The 12755-nt window shown below is 44.5% G+C and overlaps 1 protein-coding gene across 8 annotated transcripts in view; it reads right to left on the bottom strand.

The window, feature by feature from the left end:
* The window catches only part of kdm6bb (lysine (K)-specific demethylase 6B, b), a 30342-nt gene that overhangs the window by 14971 nt on the left and 2616 nt on the right, over window positions 1-12755 (bottom strand). For 3 of the 8 annotated variants that reach the window (XR_013790656.1, XR_013790657.1, XM_079508194.1), the window contains exons 2-11: window positions 12474-12604; window positions 12310-12353; window positions 11814-12102; window positions 8642-8750; window positions 5747-5870; window positions 5333-5392; window positions 4787-5006; window positions 4418-4657; window positions 2500-2652; window positions 1338-1817 (exon numbers count right to left, since the gene is read on the bottom strand). Coding sequence is in view for 6 of the 8 variants with exons in the window: in XM_079508194.1 (XP_079364320.1) it covers window positions 1338-1817; window positions 2500-2652; window positions 4418-4657; window positions 4787-5006; window positions 5333-5392; window positions 5747-5865 (1272 nt within the window). In the remaining 2 variants the exon portion in view is untranslated. Of the gene's footprint in view, window positions 1-1337; window positions 1818-2499; window positions 2653-4417; window positions 4658-4786; window positions 5007-5332; window positions 5393-5746; window positions 5871-8641; window positions 8751-11809; window positions 12103-12309; window positions 12354-12473; window positions 12605-12755 lie in introns of all 8 variants that reach the window. The other 5 variants (XM_079508197.1, XM_079508196.1, XM_079508195.1 and 2 more) reach the window with 4 other exon arrangements.

The raw sequence follows: 12755 nt of genomic DNA, 5'->3' as shown, positions 1-12755 counted from the left end.
AAACGGGCCACTCCTGAAGACTTTGGAAGGCAATCTTAGCCAATCAGTGTAGAATCTGAGAAATCAAACAGACTCGTCTTGATCACATGACTACAGAGATCATGTATACCAATTTGCATGAGATTTGGATGAAATCTGTGACTAATATAAACAATGTGTTTTGCAGAAATCGGCCTCATGGTGGCGCTATAACCGGCAGATGTGGAGGGATGCAGGGAAAATGTTTTTCCATGGCCTCTAGGGAGTGCGCATACAAAGTTGTACACAGATCGATGCAGTTATAGGTAAAAACAGGAATTGCCCTGTTATAGCGCCACCATGAGGCTGGTTTGGAAAATAAATTGTGTCATGTCGTCCTCAGCCTAGTGGAAATGTGCGTGTATAATTTCACGGAAATTGCACACTGTGTTTGTGATTTGTGGCATTTTGTTCGAAACGGACCAATCATGTGAGCTTTGGAAGCGAATCTTAGCCAATCAGGAAGGAAGATGGGAAATGGTGCAGATCCGTGTTGATCACATGACTATGGAGATAGTGTATACCGAATTGTGTGATGTATGGATAAAATGTGTACGAGTAATCTACAGAAATGTGTTTTGCCTAAATCGGCCTCATGGTGGCGCTATAACAGGCCGTTGAGGAATATTTGGGGCAGAGGTTCGTCGTTGGCATCCAGAGAGTGTGTGACTGTGTGCAAAGTTTGGCATGGATCGGGCCAACGGTGCCGGAGATTAGCTGGTAACAGACGGACGGAAGGAAGGACGGACGGACGCACACACACTAGGGCATTAAGCAACTAGTCGACTAGTTTACTAGTCGACTAGTAAATCCACTAGTCGACCTTGCTGGTACTAGTCGACTAGTTGATAAGAAAGTGTGATTTTTTAGGCCTCAATATCAGGTAGATTATAGTTATAGTCACCAATGTACACAGTTTTTAAATGTACAAATATTATTTCCAAAAAAAAAACACGTTTTTTTTTTTTTTTAAACATAAAAGGTGGTTTAACAACTAGTCGACTAGTCGACTAGTAAACTAGGCAACTAGTCAACTAGTAAAAATGACTAGAAGTGAATGCCCTAACACACACACACACGGACGGAGTGCAAAACATACTCTCTCCCCATGCCTTCGGCCTGGTGGAGACAATAAATATGAAACCAGATGTAATCATTATGGAAAGTTTATGCATGTACTGTGTGTACTGTGTTTTTTCCCCCTCTCTTTGTCAATAATCTAGGGACCCCCCCAAAATAATTTGGCGACCACTGAGGGGTCGTAAACCCCCAGGTTGAGAACCTAAGACTAAGTAGTGCGTCTGCCTGCTCCTCCTTACTGTGCTTTGCATGTAGTCGTAGCCCCGGGTGGTGTCAGTGCCCTGGCCCTGCTGCAGCATGTAGTCGTAGTCCCGGGTGGTGTCAGTGCCCTGGCCCTGCTGCAGCATGTAGTCGTAGTCCCGGGTGGTGTCAGTGCCCTGGCCCTGCTGCAGCATGTAGTCGTAGCCCCGGGTGGTGTCAGTGCCCTGGCCCTGCTGCAGCAGAGGGCTGTGCTGTAGTACTCTGTGGTGGTGGTGGTGGTGGGAGGCGGTGTGCCGTGGGTGGTGATGGTTCTGGTGGCTGTAAGGCACACGGGTTGTGTGGTCTGCTGGTGAGGAGGTTCTCCTGTCCACTTTCCCTCTGCTAGCGTGGTGCGGCGGCCTGCTGCCGCCGCCGCCGCTCTGCGGGCTCGATGGGCGGTGATGATGATGATGATGAGGTCGGGAGGAGGGGGAAGACGAACGGTCGTGGCCTGACGGTTTGCTGCTATAGAAACCTTCCTGCAATCGTCGAGATCAATACGTGAAAATGACGTTGGGCGGATAACATGACCTCATTTTAACCTGTGTACTGAAAAGAAAAAAAACACACAAAATTTGTTTTGCGATTTTGGTTTTTGTTTAGTTATATTGCAGAGCAAAGGTATTTTGTTTTTGTCTGTGTTTTGTATTGTTGCTCCCTGTCCCCTTTCCCCAAAAGGACCACAATGGAAACAAGCCTGCTGGCTTCCATGTGTCTGTAGCGTTTTGAATTAATTTTCAATAAATGAATAAAATCATATCAATAATGTCTGTGTGTGTGTGTGTGTGTGTGTGTGTGTGTGTGTGTGTGTGTGTGTGTGTGTGTGTGTGTGTGTGTGTGTGTGTTTGTGTGTGCGCGCTCATATATTGTTTCCATTTTATTATCATCCTGTCTGTGTGTGAACTCCAGCAATTATAGCATTTGTCTACTATTTTTATTTCCTGAGTTGATGTTTGGCAACACATACTGTAATGTCCAATTGTTTGTCTTATTGCTTTCTGTATGTCTTTGTCTATTCTTGTTCATGAAAAATGAATACATTTTTAAGTTGAAAAAAAAAAATCAAATCAATAAATGAGCAATCTTGTCAGGGGTTCACTGTCACTATCAGTGTGGTTTCTATCAGTGATACAGCTATCAAGTTATATGTTGTATGGTAACCTGTCGCTGTGTTGGTGACGGCCTGCTGTCAGAGTGATGGAAAGTATCTGGATGATCATTTAGTGGTCTCCAGTCATCTTGTTTGGAGTCGTAATGAGATGGTGATTGCACATGGCCAGATAAAGCCGAATGCTTTGATCTGGAATGAGTTGACTGGGGAAAGTAGTAAAATCACATTAGACTGTGTTGGTCTTTACCATCAGATGGCGCTATTGTATCAAACCAATTCAAATCAAACCAAAATAATACATTTTGTACAATGCACTTTACATTAAGTGAACATGCAGTGCTGCACAGATGAAACGTAATAAAGAAAGAATAAAACTGAAAAACGAACACATTATTCCATAATATTCTACATGGGATTGGTCCATCAACATACCTGTATTTTCTTACATCTGACACATGTGTTTCATCAGACAGGTTTTATACATTATCTTCGCTGTTCTCAAATTCCATTGTAAGAATGTACTTAAACGTTTTGCTTTCATCCAATTGATCTAGTTATTATTCAGATTCAGATGAAATGTTTCCTCCTTTATTATTCACTCAACATAGTGTTATATTGACATGAAAAATATGCCAATGCTTAACAGGAGGGTGTGGATTCAAGGCAACGATTCAGGAGTCCTGAGTCCGTGTTGGCTAGTCCGCACTCTCGCATCACATTTTCAATCACCCGCATACAGGGGGAGGTATAACATGCCATACCAATAAGGGGATCTATATGCTCAAATGTCCATGTGGCCTAGCCTACACTGGAAAAACTACAAGACAACTTAAAACAACAATCTGTGATCTATGATTCTATGACATGCAATCATGGACATTAGAAGCCCAGCGAGGCAGCGACAGTATATTTTACACAAGCATCCCATAATGTGTTTTCTCTCAAATATTTAGACAGAACAGGTCAAACCTAGCCTGGGTTCCACCCTGAATCCCTGCATTCCGTGAATTTGTTATATCAAAACAAATTCACAGAACGCAGCGATTTCGGGCTGGAACCCAGGCTAGGTCAAACCTCACCATGGTGGAGTTTATATACCCAGTAGGTACTTTGGGATTTATGCTTTGGACACATTGGTCCTTTTTTATTTTGACTTCTCTTGAGTAGAAGATATGCTGGGTCAAACTACTACTTGTCTGATACTGATACTGTTGATTATATGCAATGCCCTGTGTTATTTGTTTGGTCTGCTCTGACATTATTCAGCTTGTGGGTCATATAACCTTCCATTACTGTGGTATGTTCATTGCCTCCTTCATTATTACCACCTGTCTTATGCTAGCAGAGGTGCCTCTTAATATAATAGGTCCTTTATTCTTCTTGTTATTGCTTGACATTTATGATGGTTTATACGTGATGCTATAGTCATGTAATCACAAGTTGTTCTGATCAGCTCATGTAGCTACCATGCAAGGTGTGCGACAAGTCTATGCCTCTCATAAGTGCAATGCATCGTGTGTATGATACTGTTAACAGTTCAGGACAGGGGTCATATCACCATGCTGGTTTGTGGGGGACATTTTTGTCAAAATTCCATTTCTGCCACGGACATACAACATGAGTGGGCAATATATATTACCAGAAACACATAAAGAGTTAGCCCTGAATGACCATACATGCATACTGCATGACCACAACAGGTCTGTAACTCTCAGAGTTAAGGGGGTCCTTGCAAATAAAACATTTGACAGCCACTAGTACTAGATGGACTCCTGCTATGCCATAGTGTTGTGGTAAATAAGTACCAATAAGTAATAAAACCTGGAGAACCTGGCAAAACATTTTCCACGGACAAGACCAAAGTCTTTGCCACGGACACATTTGTCCGTGTACGGATGACCCCTGGTTCACGAGCCACTACCAAAATAATGACTAAACCAAGTTGTATTGTACACTAGCCAATGTTACCTGTTCAGGCCCAGAGGTCCTGCTCCTCTTGGCAGGACATTCTTGGCGATAAATGGGCCGATGTGGGCTGTGCTGCTGGTGTTGGTCTCGTTGCTGGTGGGGGGCCAAGCGTTTCCACGGTCCCGGCCTGTGGTGTGTTATTTTGTCTGGGAGAGCCCTGCGGTAGTCTGAGGGGGCCCATCTCTCCGGTGGGTGCAGCAGCTCGCTGTGGTTGTGGTGGTGTTGTTGAGTACCCCCGTACTAAATCAGAACCACAGACGGGAAGTTTGTGTCAAAATGGTTAAAGTAGTTGTAGACCTCGAATCGCCAGGATGAGAATGGCATCCCATGGACATGAATGGGATTGTAGTGCAGACTACTCAGTCTTACCGTAGAATTGCTCACATAGCCGTCCCATTTTTTGTAGGGTTCTCTTGGTCCTGATAGATACCCACTGTGGCTGCCAGCCCGGTTCTGGAATGAGTGTGAGGAGTGGTGCTGCCAAGTCTGGCCCTCATAAGGCTGGTCCCTGCAGTCCCAGAGACGTGGTGGCAGTCTCTGTCCCTTTTCTGTACCCTTTCCCTGTGCATAATTGGTGATTCTCTCCCCCCTAAAAGCACAACATATTACACAACTTATCCAGTGATCCGCTAGTTTTTAATTTGGTTGGTAGAGTAATGCCAGTATGGAATTTGAGAATGGAAATACGGCGCACGCGCGCACGCACGCACGCACGCACGCACGCACGCACGCACGCACGCACGCACGCACGCATGCACGCACGGAAATAAGAAATTCATGAACATGACAATGCTCTTATGCGCTTATCAACGGTACTACAATATCTGGATGTGAAGTCCGCGTGGCGGCCTGACCATCTAGTTTAAAACATAATGCCATATGTTTTGTTTGCTTGTTTTCTGTGGTTTTACTCACCTACTAAAGATGTGGCTCTGGATTGGGTGATCATGTGATTCACTGATTTCTACTTGACATCTATAATACAAGGGAAATCAAATCATAGTATTATTAAGAGAATATCGTCAAAAGCACATATCTCTCCTAAGCACAACACATGACGCAACTTATCAGTTTATCTTTCTTTGCATTCATAGTATGGAGATTTGTATTGGAATGTTGTACCGTTCAACACAACTCTAACAGTGCAACTAAACTACCTCGGTAACACATAGAGTGTGTCAAGATGAGAAATCAGAGATGAGAATGTCATTTTACAAAGCAAATATGATAAAGCAGAAAGGGGGCTTTATGTCATCAATATTCAATACATATATCCAAATAGACAGTGAGAACACACGCGGAGGTGCTGTTATTATGCGTTTTACTAGCCTGTTTGTGTGGCCCCAGGGGCGAGTGGTCACGGACGTCCATGGTCCTCTGTTAGGTCCTCCAGCTGGGTAGGAGTCCCAGGTGTTGCGGCCAGCGTACAGCTCTGCAGAGTGATACATCCAGCCTGGAATGACACAGATGAGGATGATAATAATAATAATGATAGTTTACTCATAAATATTTACTCATAAACAATGAACATATAAACAATGAACTACACTAAATATTTCTTTGAATCAACTGTATTCTAACGCTGACCTATGAAAATGACAATGATATTTGACTGAACAAATGATCCGTCTTGTTGCTATTGTGCTTGCCTAGAGTTTTTCAGTTTGTTAGTTTTGTTTTTTCTTTGTTAATCGTTTTGTTTATAGAGTATATCGTATATATATGCTTGCTCAGAGGATACATTGAATCGTGTCAGATCCTGTGTCTAGGTGGGAGCAGTTGCGACCGCAGGTCGTATTTACTATGAAAATGTGCATTTCCCATCAGTCAGTCCATCCGTCCGTCACACACCCCATGCCTTGTGACATCATGACACTGACCTCATCTAACCCTGGAGAACCATACATGGAGAAGACTGGATCAGCACCTAGATCTGAATATGGAGCCGGCCAGCAACTCTACATCTGACCTCATACCCTTATATCTCCATATAATATATCATCTCCATATTATGGAGCTGACCTGTTCTGACATTCCATATGTTGATCCTACCCCACCCGTCCTTCCTGTTCTGACATTCCATATGTTGATCTGACCTCATCAAACCGACAGACAGGTCGTTTCTCACCCTCAGGGCGTCTTGCTGGTATTAACACACTCTGGGCAGTATTATGCGTGTCTTAAGTACCAGGTCTTATTACTTAACTTAAGACCTGGAGGCGTGATCAATGCCATTTGGCTATTCTGAGTGGCCAAACAGCATTGACCACGCCTCCAGGTCTTAAGTTAAGTCATAAGACCTGGTACTTAAGACACGCATAATACTGCCCTCTGTCTAGTATATAGATTGGACAAAATTACATTTTATTCATTTAAAAAGGGTTACATATACATAGTGAGGCTTGTATGTAGTGATGTCCACTACATTTCAATAAATTGTAACTAAGTGTAAAGTTATATTTTTTGTGTGTGAAATATATTTTAGTTAGAACAAGACTGAGCTAACAGTACATTTTCCAATGTGTAGTGTTTATTCAGTTTTAGGAAAACGAAACGGATGGATTGTTTAAGGCTCTTTGCTCTATATAGACGTCATTTTGGAATGGAGCATGTGAACAAATATGAACCCCCGTCTGCCTATCATTGCCGTGCAGATTTTGCGGGTAATTGATCCCTTTACTCTCACCCTGTGAGGAAACTGGTTGTAAATGTAACAAACTTCCAGAGTGTTCTCTGTGTACACCAGCTTCTGTAGCTGTTCAGCCTTGCCTGCTAACTCAGTGTATCTCAACGTATTTCTTTCATACTACTGTATACCTGGTCAACCACATCTCGCCATGGCGTCATGAGATACTGTAATGTAAGCAGTGTTGCACCACAATAACAGATCATGTTTTGCACTGATGCTCTGCCTTGGCATGTTTGTGTGTGTTCTTATGCGTCTTCATTCAACCTGTATTTACCGTACACCTCAGGGACTGTGTGTGTGTGTGTGTGTGTGTGTGTGTGTGTGTGTGTGTGTGTGTGTGTGTGTGTGTGTGTGTGTGCACGCACGTGTCACAACAACAATGAATATGAATATGAATATGGTCAGTTGGTTTTTACTGATAGCAAATAGAAAGTTCCTACATCCTCTAGAAAGGAACAGTGCAACAATAAATTAATGTCCTTATTAGCCTCGATGCATGCATGTGCAGAATAGGCTATTTAAGCAAAGTACATTTTGAAAGATGGCAAAGCGCCATAATGTGCCCATATGGGTTAGGCACCATGAGGGAAGTAGGCTACTTGAATAAACACAAATCAATCAAACAGTCAGATACTTTTACCAGTTGCATGCCCAGCACCTCCCCCACCTCTCTTTCGCTTTTCTTTGTCTCTCACTGTCCATTCTCTTTCTTTCACAGCCACAAAGACACCCACACCGTCTCTCTCTCTCGCACGCTTTCTCTCTCTTCCTCTCTTGTTTCTATTTCTTTCTTAAAACCTTTTTTTTAAATGATGTATAAGCAACTAAAAACATTTTCAGTCACTGAGGGACAGCTTGTTGCTGATGCATGACTCTATGCTAAAGTCTATGCAACTTGCACAACTGTGCTAGAATTCCACCAATTAGATTGCAATCAACTCAAAGGGCCCGTAGAAGAACGTGAGGAGTCAGCTGGCAAACAGAAAATGACATTATGGGACTGTGATTCAGAGAGAGTATACAGTAGGCATTGGAGTCTAGGCTGTATTGTCTAGTCTAGTTGATGTGAGAGCAGCACTGCTGCCAGGATTAGAATTGCACTACAGTATTGAAAGATTCTACCGGTATGAATATCATTGATTGCCAGGAATTAGACCCTAAGTTATATTATTTTAAATATATTTTATTTTACAAATGTACAGTGTCAGGTCCTTAAAGGGATTTCATGGGGTCCCCAGCAAAATCACAATCATTTTAACCAATTTAGCCATACTTTTTTACTACAAAAATAGCAGATTTCTATATTTTGAAGGCATTTGTACAACTCCTACCTGGTGGTCTGTGATTAGCTGATTGCTGCACAGAGCACCCTAGCATGTTCCCCTGCACTCCCCCCCTTCTTGTAACCAAGGGAACCTCCTCCACTACTACTGTATGTGTCCATCCATCATGAACCTCCGGTAGAGATGCCATAATGTACTAATCTTATATTACAATTACCACACATCCTGTGTGTGTGTGTCTGTCTGTCTTACCTTGCTTACGAGTGCTGAGACAATTGGGGAGATGGGCTCTCTGGTTCCAGTTGAACAAGGGCAACAGTCACGTACCTTCACACCACCCTCTGTCTGGAAAACATCATCACTAACACACACACACACACACACACACACACACACACACACACACACACACACACACACACACACACACACACACACACACACACACACACACACACACACACACACACACACACACACACACACACACACACACACACACACACACACACACACACACACACACACACACACACACACACACACACACACACACACACACACACAGAGTGAGGACATACGCCAGTTGGTCCACAGATGTAGGTTCACAACTTGTCCTTGTCCATGTCTCTTCTCTTGCCCCCTCCCCCCAGTCCCCACCAAAAACACCCCCACCTCACACATGCTTTCACACATTCATATTTCCCCTCTCAATATAAAGGGAATGAAATGTTACTGCAAAATAAATAAAATAAAGTGTGTGCACGTGCACACGTGAGTTAGTGAGTGAGTGACTGACAGAAAGACAGACAGACAGACCGTGTGCAAACCTGGGCTTTTCTCCTTCACATGGTCTCATTCTGATCAGATTTTATTGACCAATTCCAACAAGTCTCCCTTTCTCTGTGGAAACCTTATATGCTAGCCTCTTCCTCTCTCTTTCAGAGTGCACGTACATGCTACAGTAGCCTCCTCTCTTTCAGCGTGCGCGTACATGGCTCTGTCTTTGCCTCGCCCTCCCTCTTTGCTCTGCACGCTGTGTCCTTGTATCCTTGGCAACCAATGATATCATTTACTCCAGAGCTGCGAGCGAGGCCTCAAACAACGAGGGGAGTGGTTGCACACGGTTGCGCGATCGCGCGCATGCGTGCGTAGCTACATCCTATCTAGTGCAACCCCTGTAAAGGTAATTTCAACAATCCTTTCACATTTTTTTATCCATCTGGTCTCCCCTTCTCTTGTTCGGCGCCCCACTGTTTGAGCGTACATTGCTCTGCGCGCACGCAGGTGTGTGCGTGTGCGTGCGCATGTGTGCGTGTGTGGCGGGGGGGTGTGGCGGGGGGGTGGAATTGCAGTGAGCAGAATCTGCCGAGAGGCATTTCTCAGCTGTACATGACCATTGCTTGCACACACAAAGACTACATTTTCCTTCCTTCTTTTTTTCCTTCCTTCTCCATATATAATAGCAGTCTGAGGCCTTCTGGCAGACTTTGCTTGCAGATGTGAATCACTTGTCGAGAGAAGTGAGAAAATAGCTTAGACAGATTAATGCACAGAGTAAAATCTCCACTGTTGATTGAGTGTGTGTGTGTGTGTGTGTGTGTGTGTGTGTGTGTGTGTGTGTGTGTGTGTGTGTGTGTGTGTGTGTGTGTGTGTGTGTGTGTGTGTGTGTGTGTGTGTGTGTGTGTGTGTGTGTCAGGAGGTCTACTGAATATGTGCCAGGAAGGAAGGATAGAAATGGTATACCATAAAAGGGAGAATGGGTTGCACCAGACAGAACCTGTCTCTGGTGACTCCCATAACATGGCTGGCCAACACCAGGAACTGACAGAACAACAACAGATGGGAGAAGAGAGAGAGAGAGAAAGGGAGAGAAAGAGAGATAAAGAGAGAGAGAGAAAGAGAGAGAGAGAGAGAGACACAGACAGACAGACACACAGACAGACAGACAGACAGACAGACAGACAGACAGACAGACAGACAGACAGACAGACAGACAGACAGACAGACAGACAGACAGACAGACAGACAGACAGACAGACAGACAGACAGACAGACAAATTGACAAAGAAAAGCCGGTTTGCTCTTTACACACACACGCGTGCGCGCGTGCACGCACACTACAGATGATGTTGGACATGTTAGATGATGTTACGCGAGTGTAGTTGTCCAATTACAACAAAATGAAGTAGGAATAATTCAAACGATCGCAGAGGAGGAGAAGAACATATGAGCCGGATATCAATCACATATTCTAAAAATAACTCTCCTCCCTGCAGCTCTGCTCCTTTCCGCTTCCATCCCCCTTCTCCCGTCTCATAATGGAGGCTTCTCCCCGTGTATGCTCCATAAAGCACAGTCCTCAGAGGGGGGCCGGAACGTACCAACGCAAGGTCAAGAAATAAAATGGGGGTGGCCTTTTTTTTTTTTTTTTTTTTTACAGCAATACATTAATATACAGTAATATACCAATACAATTAGACCCGGTGTGCGTGCACGTATGAGTGCGCATGTGCAAATGGCCATGTCAGACTGCCTCAGGCTGCACATTGAATCTTAACCTAGAATGGCATGGTCGACTGCCTGCCTGGAACCGTCTTCTTCTCTCTAGCCGGCTGAGACCAATCTTCCCAGGTGTCTATGTACACGCACGTGACGGTGGCATTATTGCACTGTACAGCTGTCCTACCTGGGACGACCTTCCCTCAAGTGTCTTTCTTACTAAAGATACAGTGAGACATTCTTGTGTACAAGGAAACCTAGGCATATTCATTACTACTGTAGCTTTTGAGCTCAAACACAACAAAACCATTCAATTGCCAGTTAGCGGTCTGTCCTAAAGATGCACAAGGAAAGAACCAGGTTGATCTTGAGATATGGTACAACTTATGCAGCTTGGTCAGCAGCTTACCCATAAGTAATTCTATGCAACTGTACCCACTGACACTGGGTCACTTAGGTACAGTGCGCCTTGGTACTCTTGGTACACTGGGTACTCTCAAGCCTTGACACTGTTTTACAGAGCAGTGCAAATATTTGGGCAGACATCTTCGGACGAGTCTAAACTATGTATACATTGACAACCTGTCAATCATGTTCAAATGACGTGTGTGGTATTTACACACACATGCCTAGTGTGTGTGCTTAATGCATGCATGTAAGTGCAGCATAGTCTGCAGACATAGTGTACCCTGCGGTATTTTCAGGTGAGACAGATGGCCCAGAACAATGACAGCGATGCTTTAAAACACAGACACAGACACAGACACACACACACACAGACACACACGTGCACACACACAAAGACACACACACACACGCAAGCATGCACGCACGCACACACACACACTTCAATTCAATTAAGCCTTGAAGAAATTGCCCGTCAGTTCCCTATGAAGCTGCACACCTGCAGTCTTCTACTTACCTCCCGGTTCCCTGGGTTGTCTTTCGTCCACACGGTCGGTCCACCCTTCTCCTCCACACTGGTCCCTTCTCCTCCCTGTCTCCTCTCCTCTCCACCTCGTCTCAACCCGATCCCTGCCTCTCCGTCTCCTTTCTTCCCCTCTCCTCTCCCCCTCTTCCTGGTTGCTGCTCTCGCTCCACTCTCTGATGCTCAGCCGCTCACGTTTAGACCGATCCATGTGCAGAGAGAGGGGGGCGGGGCGTCACGCTGCCACTCACATTGCACCGGCCAATAGGGGAAGAGGGTCTCGCTAAGTTAGGAGAGAGGGGGAGGAGGAGAATAATGGCAAAGGGTATATGGCAGAGTTTGTCTTTCTCTCTAGTGCTGTGTGTGTGTGTGTGTGTGTGTGTGTGTGTGTGTGTGTGTGTGTGTGTGTGTGTGTGTGTGTGTGTGTGTGTGTGTGTGTGTGTGTGTGTGTGTGGCCAATACAATATTGTAGTAAATATTGAAACTTCACCTTAACGGATGAGTCATGAGTTTAATATGAAACAGTTGCTTGTTCTGCATTGGGAACAAGAGAGACATGTTTGTATAGAGAGTCTGTTTGTATAATATTAGGTTAAATATGTTTGTTAAGAGAGAGAGAGAGAGAAAGAAAGAAAACAAGAGAATCTGGATTACATCTTTGCTTGAGTCTGCCTTTTGTCCAGAATGTCACCTCCCTCCTTGTCAGTGCCTGGTTGTGCTCCACAGCCACAGGCATCTTATCGTACAGCGTAACATTGTTGAGCATGAAGCAGACAACAGCAGGGCTGTTTGACACACAATGATAAGCTGAGACATGTGGTTTCACTGGGCACCGAATGGTGTGCAGAACCCAAGGTGAAATCATTGGGTTTAATTCTCTAAACCGACCACCCCCCCCCCAACACAGACACACGTGCGCACGCATGCACGCACACA

Source organism: Electrona antarctica (assembly GCF_951216825.1).
Source record: "Electrona antarctica genome assembly, chromosome: 8".
Taxonomy (NCBI): Eukaryota; Metazoa; Chordata; class Actinopteri; order Myctophiformes; family Myctophidae; genus Electrona; species Electrona antarctica.
Note: the sequence above shows the minus strand (reverse complement) of the source record. Positions and strands in the feature narration are given on the sequence as shown.